Source organism: Rhagoletis zephyria, unplaced genomic scaffold, assembly GCF_001687245.7.
Source record: "Rhagoletis zephyria isolate East Lansing unplaced genomic scaffold, Rhagoletis_zephyria_1.1 Rzeph_scaffold_02468, whole genome shotgun sequence".
NCBI classification, from domain to species: Eukaryota; Metazoa; Arthropoda; class Insecta; order Diptera; family Tephritidae; genus Rhagoletis; species Rhagoletis zephyria.
The window spans coordinates 56476-76087 of record NW_016159552.1 but is presented as its reverse complement, the minus strand read 5'-3'; the positions used below and the strand labels follow the sequence as shown (position 1 = coordinate 76087).

Below are 19612 nucleotides of genomic sequence, written 5' to 3'. Positions count from 1 at the left end.
TGCTCGATACCCGGGTATCTAGAGCTCTACTTTAAACACCACCTTTTTCTTTGATTTACACAGATAATTAACAAAAATTGATAGAATTACTGAGAAAAATTTTCTATTTTGCTTCATAACACTTGTCAGAATAGTCACTAAGCAAATCTAACTATTTAGATACATATGTTTAAGGAATATAAGCTTTTCCCGGCACTTAGTATATATATATATGTATGTATGTATAAGGAAGTAGTATAAAAGTAGAACTAACATATAAGTGTGAAAACGTTTTAACACATAGAAAAAAGGGTTAACTACATACATACATATGTACATACTAAAACCACCAACATTGCAATCAGTGGAATGTTAGTAAATATTTACATAGTTAAGCTTGTCGCACAATAGCGTATTAAGTGGGGAAAATGAGAAAAAAACATTAGTGCCACAAGTCAAGCGAAACGACTTACCGCGTAGAAATTGCTCGATATCATTTGCGGCCGGTTGCTCTTTCCAATCCATTTTCGGGTGTGTGCTCCACTCTGCCTTTATTTGTGTGCTTATTTTGTTTTATAATTATTATTTTTTTTTTTTAGTACACTTTTCACTTTATTACAGTGGCATACATATGTATGTTTGCATATAGATTGATCACGCTCTGTGGGGGGGGGCGGGGGATCAGGAGTGTGTAGCTTAGCCGCTTTTGCTTTTGGATTTTTTCTTTTTGGTTTTTGTTAATGAAATTTGCAAGTTGTTGATTTCTTCAAAATTGTTCTTTTATTTTAACTACATGTATTTTTTACTTTTTTTTTAATTTCACACACACACTTTCATTTCTTACGAAAACGCGTTTGGTCTTGCTAATGCAAAATATTAGCATTTCAGTGTTAAATCTATCTAATCGCTGCGGCGGTTTTGATCACGATTCGCACAGCTGGAAATTACGGTAGAAATCTTTCGGAAATTTGTTTGTGTTGTTTTAATTCACTCGTTTAATTGTTTATTGCGACATGTCTTTTGTTTTTTATTTGTTTATTATTTAAGTAAGCCGTTCACACAATTTACAGCTGAGCACCTGACTTTGATGAGCCATCAGATCTGAAAAAGCGGGTTAGTGGGTGGTGGACAGTATGCATTATTGTAACAAATTTATTTTTTATGCAAAAAAATATAGGCAATTTAAATTAATTGTTTTTGCTGCTTTATTTTTGGCGTGCGTTTATCTCCTCATATCTAGTTTTAAAACTGACTTAAGAAATATATATATATTTTTTGATAACAATATATTTACGCGTGTGAGTGATACCCCGTCGTGTGATCGAGCGCCGAATGCGTCTGTTAACTAAAGCTGAATCTCTACTCAACAGCGCCGTCTGACTGCTGCTCCTCGCTGTTGAAACAAAGTCAGCTTCGACAACGAGCAATCGATCTGTCGGTCGGTCCCATGCCGTTCTCCAATCCACACGCCAAACAGTAACACAACACACACAGCCTACATGGATACTAGGAATGTAAATCCCGGGATCCAGGGATCCCAAAAGTCCCGGGAGTCTTGGCAAATAATACCGGGATTACCTGGATTTGTAATTTACACTGGTGGCAATAATAGAAACTCCTTTTCTTGACTAGTATTGGCTATATTTCTTTTTTATTTAAAAATTCATATTTTTTATAAATGTCTAGCTCATTATACATACATACAAATTTTAAACACAAATATCAATATTTTCGCGAAAATCTGGGCCAAATATAGTAAAATTGCGTTTTTAGTTTTTCACTCTGACGTCAGTAAGTCAAAAATGATTCAAAAAATTCAGATAAATGTACTTAGAGAAGAAGTATGGGTATCAAATTAAAGAGAAAACCCTGTAGAATTTAAACAGGTTCAGGTTTTTGGTGCAGAAGTACTGGTAAGTATTGAAAATGTCCTTTTCAAATTTTTTCCTTGAAATTTCGCAAAATCTGTTTTTGAAAAAATTATAAGTTAAAGACTTATATAAACTGGATAACATCCTTGAATTTCGTCCCTCTAACTTCATCAGCTTAAAAAATTAAAATTTTTTTATTTCTAAAAAGAAATTTCCTTTTGCATTTGGTACCCATATTTTAATTCAACATTGCATTGGAGTTTTTAAATAATTTTTAGAATTTATCATATCTTTGAAATTACAAAGTCCTTTTAAATTAGTCCTGACGTCAGAAAAAAACGCAACTTTAAATAAAAAAGAAGGTTTCAAACCCATTTATAATTATTTATTTTATGGTAGAAAAGCTTCTCAAACAATATAGAAGCAATGTGATAACGAAATCCCGAAAATTCCGGGATCGGAAAAAGCTGAAAAATTAGCATCCCTAATGGATGCCCTCATATTGGAATTCTATAGGCAGTCAGCGGTATTCACTACTTTTTTGCCTCCCACAGCGGCACCACCTCACTACGCTGCTGTTGCCGCTGGCGATGCTACGGCTGGAATTATCATCACTGCTGTCGCTACAACTGCTGTGTGGCCTATTGCCAGAGTTCAATTGGTTAATTTTAGTGTTTAGTGTTTTTATTTTTATTTTTGTTGTTATTTGTATTTTTAATGTCTATGCACGCTTTAAACGCCACTCTTAGCCGATGTTGCTATTTATTGTACAAATACATAGTATGTATGTAAGTATGTATGTATGTATGTATATACGGGTATGTTCATACTTATGCTGCTTATGTTATTTTCATTATTCTCATGGCTACAGTTGTTGTTGTTGTTGCCACAAACCATGTCGTTCCTTGTGGTCTTCGAACTCTTTCAACAAATATAGTCTTTTTTCTTTGTGTTTGCTGTGGTTTTATAGCCGTTTGGTCTGTAAGTTCGTTCATCCATCTATGCCGGTGGAATAGCTATTTGTATGTATGTATGTATGTCCGCTTATTAAAAGCTTATGCACGAGTATGTTTGGATTATGCTGCCATTACGGGCATTTTCTGCTCCACTCCACTCTATTCGCGGTTCATTGAAATTGTGTCGTCGCGATGACGTTATTTGCGATAAAAAAAACTCATGTGAGTTCTGGGGAGTCTTAGTAGATTGCTACCGATAGATGTGTCTTACTTGTTATTGGTGTCATTACAAAACTTTCTACAATCAGATATTGTTCAGCGATATGCTTTGCCATTTTTTGCATAAAAGTGGAAATGCCAATGAGATACATACATACATACTTACTATGGCACTTTACTTTTCCTACTTTTCACTGACATGTTTTTTTTTGCCCCTTGAAAGAAACTTTGTGGGATTTTTTCTGGTCTTATACGCTGACTAGCTGATGACCTGTGCTCGAACGAGACTAACTTACTCCGTCAGGAAACCCTTGGTGCAGATGATTTCAGGAAGGGCGTATAACTCAATGCTGATAAAGAAGTTCGACTGTCAGCAAGTGAGCGCCTAATTCTGGGACTTGTCAGAAGCAAAATTTTCGTCAGAAGTAATCTCTATGAACTCACAAAAAATATCCAGGATTACGTACAACTACCAGTGGACCACCTTCACCAACTCTCCCCGCAAATGACGTTATTGGAGTTGAACCGCAACCCATTGAAGAAGAAAGCTTCATATGCCTCGAGAGACCTGCGCTTAAACTTCTACCTATCCCGGTTCGATCCGAAGTAAGACCCAATGTACTTATGTCTTGCATGATGATGTGAACTTTCGTGAAACTAAATCCACTTAATTAAGACCCTGCTTTCTCTGACCATATCGAAACTGCCGTTTCGTTGATCTTCACGACAGTGATACGAAGATTAAAGTTTATGCGATTTTGAAAAAAAAGAGTTATGCTGCCCATTACCTATTTTTCTTCGGTGTTTTTAATCCTATCTTTTTTTTGTAAATGAAGCCAGCGCTTACAATAAGATCATGAGTAGATAATTCAGATAATATATAAGCTTGATAACTAGGCGATTAAGAATACATATATGTCTTCGTCCAGATTAATGTTCATCTTCCAAGGAACTTGGGTCTATATGAATCGTCTATGAAGAAATAATCGGCCTTAATGGGAATTCCATGTGAAAAGACACATATTACCAAACAAATTATAAATTAAAACAATACAAATATTTCCCAACTGGATTTTGTTTTGCTTGTAAAATCATTTGAACAATTAATTCACATGGAATCGGCTAAGGGCTAAGTAATCAAGGTACTTTCATCACTTACATGACATTAAAATGAAGCTCCCATAAGTCCAAAAAATAAGCCCGTATCTTGGAAAACAAAATTGCGGGTCATGTAGGTTTGTACATATGTACATACATATATGTACGTACGTATTATATGTCAACTGAAGCAGCTTTAAAGTTTAGAAAGACAAATGCGGTAACAAAAAACTGGAATACAAATTAACCTAAAATTTAAACGAGTGAATCATGTGCGAATAATATATATATATATGTACATATGTAGGTATTTTGAATAACGACTATGCAAAAACGCTTATTAGATCATTTTTATTGTTTCAGGTTTTTTTTATTATTTGTGTGAAGTTTAAATGGGAGTGAAAAAACATTTCATATTGAAATAGCAGCAAATAAACAATTTATTGTATGGTGAAATAATTCAACTTTATAAAGCTACAATGCGCGCACACTGAGTGGGGCGTGGTGCATATTGGATAATGTCTAGCTATGAGTTTATTNAAATAACCAAAAATACTTTCAAATTCATTAGAATCCACTTAAACAAGTAATTAAATACTTTTCAACATGAATTAGCAGAGTGCACTTTTCTTTTGTTTACAATTTGGTTGCCAAACACACTACAGCTGATCGTTTGACACATTTACCAGAATTTAATAGCAAAAAATTCTCGGACTAAAACTGGTAACTTCTGACAGAGAGAGAACCGTATTTACTCTATTTTTTGTCCTCTCAAAAGTCAGAGAACCGAGTACGGGATCGATTTCCAGTAAAATCTGACTGATTCGGACTATTTCTGACTAGTCCGGACTCGTACAAGATCGCAACTAATATTTCTTTCATGAACAGTTAAGGGTGAGCGGATACTAGGTCGGGTCAATGGGGATATTACAGGATCCAGTTTATGAGTAACTTTTTTTTACAAAGGTCATCCATTCTGTCTGGGTATTTCGCATGGCCAAACAGACCAAAACTAAACGTGTGACTTCAAAGAGAATGATCTTATAAACAAATAATTTATCAACAATTTTTTGTTGAATGGCGCTCACGATGATGATATAGGTGTACGTTTTGAGTTTTTTAAAATTTGGGTCTGATAGCTACTTGCTTGCATTACTCTTTAAATTCACAAACACAAAAACAACGTTCCAATTGACTTCAGCTGTTGAACTCATCCAAAATTGTTTAGGCGGCAACAACTCAATTAAGACTGGTTCGAGAATCCAAACGTTAGATAAGCATGACCTCTCTATAAACGAATCTAAATTGTCATGTCGGCGGCGAAACTAATTTTTCTACTGAGGAGAAAAAATGGCGCAAACACTTTAAAGCCATAATGTACCAGAACAAAACAAAAAGAAAAAAATGCCAACTTAGTCGATTGATCGCCTTTCTTGATCCAAGTTAATTAATGTAATTTTGTTTCTTATTAAAGCTGAGCTCATTGCCACCGCTCAATGAGCGTGGAAGAAAATTATTGTAAGCTGCGAAACCCATTTGTGTGTTGGATAAATGCACACATACTACGCACATATTCAAGTATACTTGTTGCAAAAAAAAGCCTTGCATACTTACTTACATACATATTTGTGTTCATACGTCGTTAACTTGAACCTAATGCACATGACTCATGTTGAATGCCACCAAACGGTCGACCGACCAATCACTCGAGCACTTGTAAGGAAGGCGGCATTTTTCTGCAATTGTTGAAAAGTTGACTTGCACATAAAAAATGAAGTAGGTATTGAACAGTGAAAACGAGTATGAACATGAAATTTATAAGAGAAAAAGTGTTGGTCATAAACCAAAGTATGTATGGACAGATATTCGCACGACGTATGGATGAAACCATCATAATTGAGGCTTTATTGCATGCGGATGCGATGGCTGGTGGCTATTCCACCATATGATTCCAAACATGCATAAACCATAGGTGCATACATATGTACATACAGTATTGGACATATCTATAGCACCCCCATTTCAAAATGCTTGAAACTTTTTTAAAGACTACAAAAAAGGCAGAAATTTTAACCCAAGTTTCAAACTTTTTTCCCAGAACTCTTAGACATTTTTCGAGTACGCAGTTTTATAGCCCATTCAATTTTAGTCGCATAATGTTCAAGTTTCAAGTCGCTGAAAATTACCGTTGATTTTTTAGAATTTTTGTTTTGTCCCATTTGCTACCATATAACGAATAAACACAATTTATTTTTATATGGAAGAAACTCGCAACACCTTCGGCGAAAAAAATTCTAAAAAATCGACGGTCATTTTTAGCCACTTAAAACTTGCACATTATGGGACTAAAATTGAATGGGCTTTAAAACTGTGTACTCGAAAAAATTCTAACACTTTTGAGAAAAAAGTTTCAAATTTGGGTGAAAATTTGTAGCGTTTTTTGTAGTCTTTTAAAAACTTTTAAACTTGGGTCTATATGAGTTTTGTTAGAGAATAAACTGTATTTTAATTGAAAATTCCAAAAATAAATAAATAAATATGAGTGACAAACTATATCAGTTTGAAACGGGGATACTATTGTATTGGCCAATACTGTACGTACATACATACACACATATTATCCATACCAATACCCGTACATGTGTGCATACGTATGATATAAATGGTAAGTGGCGTGCGGCAGCATAATGATGATTTAGGAGATGAGTGGAAATTGTGGTTAATAATATAATTACAGATGCTATTGCCATGGATATCGTGGCACTCTAAGGTTAAATCCTCACATTGAAATTGTTGAATTGATGATAGCTTCAGTAGCAGAAATTTTTTAAATTTCACTTGAAAATGAGGCAACAGTAATGAGGCGCATGGAAGTTTCAATATGCATAGATTATCATTTAAAATATTTGTATAAATGGGTTTTCGAATGAACATTTATACACAGTATTTTTGCAAATTTATTTATTTTCTTTTTTAATTTGAAAAAAAAAACGAAATTAGTTTGATAATTTAGTGAATTTTTGAATTTCCCGCATAGCGAATGAAATCATGTTGTCAAGTACCATCTACTGCGAGAGTATTAAAAAAATTGATTAAGCTGGGCCATTTAGTTGTGTCTGGTAGCCATTGAAAGCAGACGACAACATCAATTTCAATGTTCAGTGAATTAAGTTGTCGCCATAGCAAAAATCGATAAGTTAGCCACTATAACTAAGCTCCGCAGTGTCATCCTTTCTAAAATATTCTCCATCTAATTTCCGTTTCCTAACCTGAAGTAATAAGCGGATATTTTCAAGTTTTGCGAACCTTGAGAAAGCCTGCATGCTTTTCCACAAATAAAAAAAATTGAAGAAAAACCCAGAACCAAATACAGCAAGTTAAAGAAGACTCGGGCTCGATCTCTGGCCCAAAAACTATAAAACAGTTTCTAAAAGGGAGTGTATTTCTGCAGTGTCACGCCCATTTTCCAAAAAATTATTTTAAATGGATTACTTGCTAAAGAATTACTGCAAACATCAATTTTGAGTTAAGCAGCTTCCGTTATGTGGGATGTGGGCGTGGTTCCCTTAAATTTTGCCCATTTTCAAACCATCTGTCTTTATCTCACAGAAACATATTCGTTAAGATATCTCAAATTTTTCCTCGAGCTATCGTCAGCACAGAGGAATGGACAGACAGACGGGCGGACAGACACGGGTTAATCGATTTCTCTTTTCACTCTGAGCAACTTTTTGTAATTTTCATACAGTACCCGATTGAGAAATCTTGTACACCATCATTAAAAGAGGAGGCGGTCATACCTCCACCATTTTACAATTTTTTTCAAATTTGTATTTATTGGAAATTTTTCTTATATATTGACTATATGTGTGAAAAAAGGTTTTTTTTATAAATTTCATACATATCTGCGTCATAAAAAAAATAAATTTGTTAACAAGTTTTTTTGGCCTTCAGGGTGGTGTAACTCTTTGAACTCAATTAGCAACTTAGGAGAAGTTGCAAAAAGAATTGTTTAAAAAAAAATTTCAGCCTCTGGCAAAGCTTCTCCAATAATTGAATTCACACTTTAACTAACCTTTTACGTTTAATAAATTTTACGAACTTCCTGTGAAGTTTTGTGAGCCGTCTTAATGTAAATCTGCTATATGTATATGTACATATGCCTGCCTGCATAAAAGGATAGCGGTTACAAGTTTTCGCCCAATATTTTGCACACTTGTTTCATTAATACATATGTTTGTTTGTATGTGTGGAAATTCCGTCATTCGTGAAATAAAGTCACATTTCTCTGCTGAGCCGATTGAAATTTCACTTTTAGACTGCAATTAAATTTGTACCGCTATAAACCCAAATGTGTATATGTACATAGTCAATCGTGAAGTCACTAAAGCGTGTCATTAAGAAAATTGCATCACTAAGGGAAAGTATGATTTGGTGGTAATTTGACTACAGTATTTTCAAATTTTTTTAAATTTTTTTAGCGTTTCTTAATTTTTTTTAAACTTTTCGGACTTAGAAAAATTATGATAAAAAACCAGTACCTATCTTCCCAAAAAGAGTTTTTAAAATCAAAGGAACTTTGAAAAAATTAAAATAGCAGAAAACAATAAATACTTTAAAAAATTTAAAAGCTCCCTTCACATGTGGTTGTACGCTGGGTGTTCCGGTAACTCTCGTCTAATACAGAATAAAACTTATTCTGGGATATTTTCAAGTATTGTTTACATTTTTTCCCCGAAGTTTGACCTTTTCACTATTCCATAAGCGTGCCGGCGTAAAAGGAATATTTTATATGCAAACAGCTCAATTTTGTATTCATTGCTGATATATTCAATTTGATGACGTTTTCTGTAGCTTTTGTCTTCATCCACAAAAACGTCAACAATATTACTCATGCTTAAATAAACATATACACACACACGCACACACACACACACACCTCTACATAGGCATGCAAATACGAGTTTGCAAACAAAACACCTGCCAGCTTATTGAGGAAAAAGAATAGCTTGTAGAAATTTTGCATAAATTTATAAATGTATAAACCATTGCGAAAACGAAAAAATTGAATCAATGAAATTTTGCCATTATTTTTAAGATACAATTAAATAAAAATGAAAAACTCTGCAAATGGGTAAATAGAAAGACATTCATGGGTATATAGAAACACTAGTGAAAAACCGCATATACATAACAGCCATACAATGTCGGCGTGCAAGTAAAAGATTTCACTTTGATGGGTTGAAAGTGTGGTGTAGTGGTTAGCAGTGAGCGCTACCATTCCGCAGGGCCTGAGTTCAAGCCCGGCGACGGCAAACCTCCGAGTGTATTTCTGCCGTGAAAAACAGCTTCTCATAAAAATACAATCGCCATTCGGAGTTGGCGTAAAACTGTAGGTCCCTTCGCTTTGAGAACATCAAGGCGCACGCCACAAATCGGAGGAGAAGCTCGGCCAAACACTGACGTATGTGTAAGCGCCAATCTAATATTATTATTATTATTACACGAATATCCGAAAGGATAGTCCCTGCTCTAAACCGTATATGTAAATACCCAGCCAGCCTTTTCCTTTGTGGATGATATGACTTTTGTTTGAAAATTATCGCCGGCAATTTGCTCATTTGTCGAATTCCTATCGTATGTGGAGAAGAATTATTGAACCAAACCATTACTATTTTTTGTTACGAAACCAAGACTGAGATTAGATAATATTTATTTCGAGATGAGTGGAAATGGCTTGTGCGATATTATCAGAGGCTTCGAAAGAGATACATATCTGTGGAATTTTAATAAAACAACTTATCTCGAGATAAGCCATTTTCCCTTTAAAGCAATATTTCATTGGGTTCCCAAACAATATATTAACGATTAACTAGTCATGGGTGTAGTTAGGAATTTTCTCTTACTATAAACTAAATAAAAATATTAAACTTATTATTTTTTAATTCAAAAGTCACTTGAGTTGTTTTAATTAAATGCCACAAAAAAAAAATCAGGTATTCTTTTTTACATTTAGAAAAATCCTAGGGGAGCTTAACATTTTAAACACCCTAATGAATAAACATACATACATATAGGTACGGGTCCCCGGTCCTAGTCTGCGTGCTGTGCATAGTGACAACTATCGTAACCTGACCTAATCTAAGCTTACCTTTAGTTTACTCAGCGTACTTTTGTGTATGTCAGCGATTAACTCAAACTAGAACTATAAATTGTTACTTGGTCTCAGAGTCAGAAAATATGGGACATTTCTGGAAATACAGTGATTATATATCGATGGCTGAATGGAAGATCGAGCTATCTCGGCTGCCAGTTCAAAAACGCCCTATCTCAGAAAACTTTTCAAGAACGCCCTAATTCAGAGTTTATTTGAAAAACGCCCTATATCAGAATTTTACTGAAAAACACTATCTCAGAATTCGGTTCAAAAATGCTGTGCGGTTGAAAAATGCTGGTTCCCGAGAAGGTCGATCTTGCACGCAGCCATCGATATATAGATCTTACAGGTAGAAAATTTAGTATTGATTTGTAAGATGGTATACATATGTGTCAATATTCAAGGGTGCGTCCAAGTAAAGATGACCATTAAAGGCCACTTCATCAATAAAGCAAACAAAAAGAAGTGCACTGAATGTCACTCGTTGAAGTGCAACCTTCCTCGAACGCAAGCATTTTGCCTTAACTGCAGACTTCACAATATTTAACTAACTCAGAGTAGTTGCGACTGTTTGCTTGCGTGCTCGCGTGCACGTTTGATGGTCATTTTTCCGCGATGCAAGCAAGCCCCGGTTGTATTTCCTGCAGACACTATCGGCCATTCTCGGCATAACTTTGGATGGATTTTGTTTCCAACCAATTTACGTCGATTTCCTGTGCCATTAGACGCGCGACAAACTTTTCCACTTCATTGCAAGCATAAAAATTTACTTACATACATACATATGCACATATGCACATAAATGCAAGCGTAAGAGCCGTACATGCATGTATGATAGCAAAAACAACTACAACAAATTTAAACTTCGATAACGCAGGCCATTAGCACACGGCTCAAAGACAATTCTGTGGTGGTGACCAAGGCAATATTTATGTATGTTGTTATTGGTATCTACGGTCACTTTTTATGTATTTGCATCCGGTGCGACGACAGTCGCCAACACGGTCACTGTATACATACATACATACATACGTACATATGTACCTATACTGTCGCCACTGTCCACCAACACCGCCCATCCGTTTTGCTAACGTCCAACCCGTTTTGTTCTTTCGTTCGCTGTCTGTGCGCATTAATCGGACGTTTGCTATCTTTTCGCACTCAAACCATTTTTTATTTTCATTTATTATCTTTAATTTTTAATTCTTGATTTACCACTTATTTATGTAGTAGCTGACCTGATATGTATGTACGTATTTAGTTATTTAATTTTCATTTTTTTTTAATTTATTTGCGTTTAATTCATATCCACATCACCGCTAATCGAGCAAGAGCGTCGCGCATGCGTACTTCACCTTTCCGAGTTTAAAACGCGTCTGAGCTGCATGCAACCAAATCAGCGTTGCCGATGTTACTAGACCAGCTGTCCAGAGTTAGCAGTCGGCTAAAAGCAAGACATCAACGGAAGAGCATAGTCACTCTGCCACATGCCGAGTGACTAGAGAGTGTTTTGCTTAGTGCACAATGGGCTGTTATGAAGATGTAGAGGTGTAGAAATTGCATTCAAACTTCTACTAGGAGATTAATCTTCCAAGTACTAGGAGATCAGTGTTCAAGTACATACTTCTCAGGACAAGAATCTATAGACCTTTCCTTACATTACGCTATAAAAAGGGAAATTGCCCCTCGATAGGCAATAGGAAATCTCCGAGAGTATGTTATTTTGCAATGAAAAAACATCAAGGAGCTGAGCTTTTTAGAATGTGTGCGCGAAAATTTTGATTTGGCTAGGATCGTGAAATGAGAGATGACACGGGACGATGCCTTCAATTTTAAACTATTTGTTGGCTGCTTCAAAGGTATTCACACTAGTGCATACGGATATCCGTTCAGATTTTGATGTATACGGATAAAATCCGGATATCCGGATAATAAAAATTAACAGATAAATACTGGATATCCGAATTTTATCCGTAAATACGAATATGCGGATGATCAAATAAACGGATATTAACCGGATATCCGAATATTCTGAAACAGTCGTAAAATTCTCCTCAAAATTAACGAATCTATTGAATTAAAAACAAATAATATTTAGAACACTTCATTGATGCACTAAGAATTGTTTTTTTATTGTTATTTTTAGATTCGAAAATCAGGATATCTGGTTATTATCCGTTCATGTTGTTATCCGAATTTTTCAATCAGATATTCGAATATTTTCTAAGCAGACTTCAGAACATGGGAGACGCTGGGCAGATGAAACACAAAAGCAGAGATTGAGCAACCGGTTTGGGAGGTATGTTTCTCTCCGCTCAGAAATAAGTACATCCAGCCAAAGCATCAGCCTGTTTTATTTCTAAACTAAAATTGACGGAAATGCCTTATTTACGCAACTAAGTTCTAAATCAAGACTTAACCGTGGTTGCGCATATTGGACATTTCTATTAATTATAGTTTAGAAATAAAAGAGACTGATGCTTTGGCTTGATGTATTTCTGAACAGAAGGCATGTGCTGTTAAAACCTGATAATTTCTGATTTTAAAGGACCCAATGAAAATACTAAACTCCATAAGTTCGAACCGAAGCTAAAACTTAAAAATGGTTTGGTAGCCAAACATTGGGCATTATGCATAAAAAGTGAGCTTAAGCTCCCACTCGATTTTCAGTACAAATTCATGTATGTGAAAGTAACAACAAAGTTAGCTCGAAGCGATGAACGTTGGCGAGTTTGGTTGTAGCGCTACTCGCTAAGCATTGGCGAAACGATAGCGGCTTATACATTATAAATTTCAAATCAAGACCGAGCCACTGTGCACCTCATCGAGAATGGCCAATGGCGAAGAACAAAGAGAGCTGCAGTAGAATAAAGAAATCATTCGCTTCGATGCTCTATTCAACTCGTATTATGTGAATCACTCGGCTGCTAAGCTGACGAAAGCAAAACAACAAAAAGAAGAAAAGCGAAAAATTAAATAAACTAAAGTAAATAAAACAAGTAATATCTACAACCAATAAAGCAAAAAAAAAACCAAATACATACATATAACCAAAAACTCCACATAAAAGATGAGCAATAAATGAAAAAGTTATGTGCCGCACTCGCGCGCAACCACAACAACCAACTGACAGCTATGTATGTATGTAGGTAGTGCGGTTTCCACTGAGGCGAGGCCTGTGCGTTGAGAATCAGGAGGAATAAGTGGAACAAATGCGCGGATGGTGGCATAAGTGATTGGCTAGCAGCTTGCTTGGTCGGCTGGCTAGTAAGTAAGTAGTTGACTCTGCTTGAATGGAGGAGGACGACGCTAAGGCTGTACACACGGCGCACGGTCGCCGATCAAGCCATGGAAGATTGTGTAAAGTTGCGCAAAGACAGAAAACAAAACAGCAATAATAAAGAATATCAACACAAATGCATAAATAGTCGCCTCAATAAACGCCACGACAACTACACAAACAACCGGAGGTGCACCAGTGGCAAATTCGATCGATTATCGAACAATGTAGATTTATGTATGTATGTATGTATGCATGGAATGAGTTGCTACCTTGCTGGCTATCCGAGTAGGCAATATGTATGTATGTATGTACCTGAAATTGATAATCTGCAACGAGAGATGAAGACTAGTTGTTTCTTGAAGATATTCGCATATCGATAAGTCTAAGGCGGCAATAAATGGTTTTAAAGTACATATTTTTAGAGACTTGTTCACAATGTTTTTGATCTTCATGCTCAATAACTCGAGTATTCACTGGAAGTATAAATAAAATAAGTTGGAAACGAAAATAAAGAAAAGACCAACAAAAACCACATATATTTTTCGGAAGTTTTGTTTGCCTAGGGAATTGGAAGAATTGGTACCTATAGACGTCTACGGATTTCCTGAAAAAAAACACGGCACATATTTAAAAGTTTATCATACGATTTATTGACATGTATGTATATCGGAAAAATTTCGACCCTGAAGTTATATTGACTCTAATTTTTCTTTTACTTTATGGATATTTATGAGAAAAGTTTGTGTACATTTACATACATACATAACGTCGGCTGGATAAAATATTGTCGTATGTTACTTTTGGCGGGTTTTGGGAAATCGTGATTGAAGTTTGTTATGCAATTTCTCAAAAACGCGAAAATAGATTTTCTTCTAAGTCTCGGAGAATGTTACTATGTAGTTCACGAAATTCTTAAATAATTTAATTTTTATTGTTTATTGTTAATTACTTTTGCGTATATTTTTTACCCACATCTTGGAAACTAAAGGAGATATTCAAAAACTGATTCACCAATCGAAAGATGTTAATTTAAAATTATTTTTATAATGTTTTTTGCTTCTCCTCTAAAATAAAAAATTTGTTTGTTAGGGCCTTTGTGAATTAAGGTAACGATATGTACGTATGTATGTATGTATATTGCATTACTAGAATGCATGAATTTCAATAATTATTTTATTAAAAGCTTTTTCTTGCCACAATTCCCTATTAAATATATTAATCAAGCAGTAATCAAATAAGCAATCATAAAAAACGTCATCGCCATTAACACGTAGCGATTTAATCGAATCAAAAGAACACATTTACAAATTTGTTGAAGATTCCCAGACACAGAAAAACCAGATTTCTACTTTGTTTTCATTTTATCTTTTTTTTTTCTTCTTTTAAGATTAACCCTACTCCTTTTTCTTTTTTAAAGTATTATGAATACACACAGCATAAATAAATAATGGAGTAGAAAAGCAGACTAACCGATTTGATGCGCACCGACTTGCAATTTTGAACGCTTTAGAGGCAGGTTATCCGCAAATCGAACAAATCGAAGGAGGACAATGGGACCTAAAGAAGCGCAGACAAGAAGGTCGTCGTCAAGCGCATATGAGGGATATACATATGTATGTATGTAAGTACATATGAATGTATGTATGTACGTACATATGTATGTAAGGTGCATACATAAATAAACATGCGCGCATGCGTAAATATGTACGAACGATGATACAATGTAGACTTTCAGGTGTATCGAAATGAATGTTTATCTTTTAAATCAATAAATTGAACTTATATTTATCGGTTTCTGCCTGTTCGTAAATCAGTAATGATGTGAATTAAGATACATACTAGCAAGTATGTACGTATACATTAAAATACAAATGTAAATTGGTATTAATTTAAAGTAAGTTAATTAAATCTCCTATCTTCTATTATACATTGAAGTGCAGCTAATCTTTTGCATATGAGCGGACTTTAACAACTGTCGCAACATATGCAAATAAATACAGATGCATATGTATGGGCAAACATACATACATAATATCATATTTATAGGCCTTGTATACCCATATAAATCCAAGAGGTAGTTGCACAATCTAGCGTTGTCCAGAATATTTCAAACGAGGTAGACAGCTGCTGGCGAAATCATTGATCAAAACGTAGAAAGAAAGTAAATAATGAAATTTAAAGTCAACTAAGAAGAAAACAAGGTATGAAGAACTTGAAAAAGATTGGTATAAAATTTATACTACATACTTATAAGCCACAAATCATGGCACAAACAGGAATTGCGTTAATAACTACCAAAAGTACCGTTTCACATTTTTTTGCTTTCATTCTTGGAGGCACTGAAGCGCGAAAATTACGAAATTGATGGTTAAGCTCTTTGGAACTACACGCAAACAAGCACTTAATGACATACATACATACATATGTAGTAAATCTCTTACGGAGGTACGAGTACAATAACTTCAGGCAAGTGTTTTAAGCCAGACTGTCGTTTGTCTAAATATTTTATGCAACGAACGGTATTGTTCGGTAGTGTGATTTTGGATGGACCGTTCGAAGTTTTGATAAAATAACATTTTTGTTTATTTTATATTTGTTGCATTTTTAATTAATAACAAAAATCCATAAGCAGTTTGGGGAGGTTTTAGAATTACAGCTCGATTTACTTTAATAGCGCAGACCAGACGAAGGATTGTAATTTACAAAAAAAGCCATATTTCTGATAAGGGCCGTTTTAACAGTGGAGAGTTAACAAAAAATCTATGAATATCTGCTGAATATGAATTGACTCGCACTGTGAAAATGGCCCTAAGTCTTGATGCTTTATCAGCATTACTTATTTCTATGGAGAATCGGCAATCTAGATTAATTTTAAATACAAAATCATCTAATGTTGGGTCCATGAAACACTCGGGTTCAGAAAAATATTTCTATAAAGGTATCGACTTAACAAAAAAGGAGAGATGGCAAGATGGAATGAAAATATTAATTGTAGACTTAAACAAAAATATTAAAGACAGCAATCGGTCTTCGAAACTTCCGGACACTCTCAAATTCATAAACAAAAAGTACTGGCCATAACTTTCCTCACGAAGAAATTATACATGTCCGACTGTTAGACACAAATGATGTTAGAACGGCTTGCAAATTGATACATTTTCATAGGAGAATTATTACAGCCCGGTTTGGTGGCTTCGATTCATAAGTATGATCGGCAGTTTGCTTTCCAATCATCAGAAATACATACATATACACGTGAAATACAGATACTACCTTACATACGTATGTATGTAACTATACAAGCGCGTAAATATTGCAAAAATCGCCATCGCATTCCAAGGTAACGCAAAACGGCTATAACAAATTCCTTGGTCTTCACAAATAGTAAATATGTACACACATATAGGTGTATACATACATACCTAGTATGTATATATGTACGAGTACAATATATAAATATTTACAAATGTGTATTTAGCTATATACGTGTTTATGCGCTTTGGGGCTTTGTTGTTGTTCTTCTTAACTTCAAAGTTCTGGTTCTGCAGCCTTGACTTTGGCTCATTGATTGCATTGACCAGCGATTGTCTGCAACATATAAATAACCATTTATGTTAGCATGCGGCTGTATATACATATAAGCAGTCTGCAGCTGCGTGTTTTAATGGCCAAAGCCTAAGTGGTCTATATTCCTCCCGATACCGCGATATGCACGGGTATGTGTTTATGTGCGCCTATCGTGATGTTGTCAATAGTTGTTGGCCAACAACAGGTTCTTGCGTGTTCACGCTGCTCTCTATTATACATAAATACGTACATATAATATATATATGTTAAAGCTCGTTTTTGATTCTTAGCTTTTGCAAATTTACTTTGTTTTTTGCAATCAAACAATCTGGAAGTGGATAGACTGTTAGCGTTTAGCGTATGTCTTTAAATGATTGCTTTAGAACCTCATTAACATTGATTAGTAATTGGCATTTGGTATTATAAATGCTTTTAAAGACGGTTGGTATGAATAATTTGGGTATTAAAAAATCGTATACAAATTTAGAATGCATTTGGCTGGTTAGTAATGAATTCTATGAAATTTATTACGAACCGCGTCTGTGTACCTACATGCCTGTATGATAAGGACTCGGATTTATGTATGTAAATGCAGATAATGGTTTGCCACCAGCAAAAGTTTTCTTACTACATATTTATGCTGGTGCAAACAGTAAAAAAACAATACTGCAGCTTTTCTGAGTTCAGAATGTTTTAAAATTTCATTTGTTGCAATATATCTGCAATGAATTAAATACCAACGTACGTACACACAATATGAGTATATTCCATTTATTATTTAGCCTTCAGCATATTATGCAATAAATATACTTAACAAAGGCATACTAGTTTGCAATGTTTTTGCAAAACACAAATAATCGAGGTAACAATACGCTCCAGTAAGTCGAAACAAAAGCGAACGCTAAGCACATATCATACACCACGGCAAAGATGAACGATTTTTGTTTATTGGCGGTGTAAATTTATTTTAATAAGATAGATTTGCTTTTGTTCAAGTATAGAAAATAAAGTAGCATTGCAAACAAGTCAATGGGTAATATAAATTGTCAATACAATTCGAACTATCTATGTATTGTAGTCTACTTGCATGATTATAATATAAATTCTACAAAACAAACTACGCACTACTTTAATTAGGTACCTATTTAAGTAACGATTCCAGCCGTCTATGCGCCGAATTCTCGCCAGATTTGTTTGCCGTTTGCGCTTTCAGCATAGCTGCCAGTTGTAACAATGAATTTTTCTGTTGTGTCTTAGATTGTACATTCGGCGCTGCAGCTGCTTTGGCATTTTTCTTCTTAGCTTTTAGTGGCTGACTTAGTTTGGCAGTGGGTTTTGCTTGCTTTTTTGTAGCATCTGCTTTGTTGGCACTTTTATTATTTGATTGTGGTTTTGCATTTGCAGCTGCTCCTTTTGGTGTGTCAGTTGTTATGCTAGCAGCGTTAGTATGGGGTTTCGTTGGAGCTACATCCTTATTTGGTGCTGATATTTTAGCTGCATTAACTTGCACTTTGTCAAGTTTAAGACCGGCGGTTTTATCCTTATTTTTTTTCTTTTTCTTTTTATTCTTAACCGGAGCAGGCGCCACGGTTTCAGGTACAATTATCTCGTCCAACTCTGTGACTTCCGTCATTTTACTGTCACGCTCTTTTCTGCTTGGTTTTTGCATTGGCAATTTGGTCTTATGTTTACACAGTTCGCATTGTATTTCCTGAAACAAGTACGCATTAGAATATAGTAAGAAGGGATGTATTGCCGCAGATGTTACTTACCACGCTATTTAGAACGCGCTTGCTTAACCACTTGGCTCTTTTACGCTGCTTCCTTGTAAGCGCTCTTCGATTTTCTGTACTCTTTTTGGCATCGTATAGCTTCTCTATTTGTTTCCTAGCCTTGGTGCTATGTGCTATTTGTTGTGGCTTCAGTTTCATTTGGAAATCTGACTCGTTCCATTTGCTAGAGCAATGGCGGCACATCATGTTGCGGGAGAACTTTTCCTTCGGCATGGAGATGCTTGATTTCGCCAGCTTCCGGCATATTGTCATATAATATGATTTCAGTAATTTATGTGTGTGCGTCTCGGGCTCTAGTGCACTTGCACAATCCCAATAGTGCTTCACTAAATTCTCCTTATCCATTGTACGTCCGAAATTGTATAATAGAGCTCACTTTTTCAAAATGTTTATCTTGCAAAAACAGCTGTTGGCGGCAGCACGTTGGGCCAACACTGAACACACCACAAAAGTACTTTGCATTGCATCCGGCAGATGTCGCTGTTTCGGATAATGACTAAAACGGAGTGGCAATGATACGGAAGTATGTTGAAAAAACCAATTACGTTTTTAATTAAAATCTACTTCTAAAACTTTGTTTAAAATTAATACTTATTTTTTTTTTATTTGTAAAGCGGTTCCTACTTTGTACATATATGTGCAACCCTTGTAATGCAAAAATAAAACAAGTGTGAATGATACACTCATCC

General features: G+C 35.1%; 1 protein-coding gene and 1 long non-coding RNA gene across 2 annotated transcripts; both read right to left on the bottom strand.

Moving 5' to 3' along the window:
- Positions 1 to 564: 564 nt before the first annotated feature.
- Positions 565 to 11768, bottom strand: LOC108366965 (uncharacterized). The gene is made up of 2 exons (XR_001848180.1): positions 11496 to 11768; positions 565 to 1080 (listed from the first exon to the last, which is right to left on the bottom strand). It is a non-coding gene; the product is annotated as an uncharacterized LOC108366965 (long non-coding RNA).
- A 1586-nt stretch (positions 11769 to 13354) lies between these two features.
- LOC108366964 (uncharacterized) lies at positions 13355 to 19343 on the bottom strand. Its single transcript, XM_017621475.1, has 3 exons — positions 18903 to 19343; positions 18272 to 18841; positions 13355 to 14167 (listed from the first exon to the last, which is right to left on the bottom strand). The coding sequence occupies exons 1-2, from the start codon at positions 19266 to 19268 to the stop codon at positions 18272 to 18274; spliced, it is 936 nt and encodes a 311-aa protein (XP_017476964.1). The 5' UTR covers positions 19269 to 19343; the 3' UTR covers positions 13355 to 14167.
- Positions 19344 to 19612: the final 269 nt, after the last annotated feature.

Excerpts from the sequence above, each read along its gene's own strand:
- LOC108366964 (XM_017621475.1), bottom strand. The coding sequence starts at position 19,268 with ATGGATAAGGAGAATTTAGTGAAGCACTATTGGGATTGTGCAAGTGCA. Across the intron at positions 18,842-18,902 it reads AGCGCGTTCTAAATAGCGTG|GAAATACAATGCGAACTGTG; the intron begins GTAAGTAACATC and ends TACTTGTTTCAG.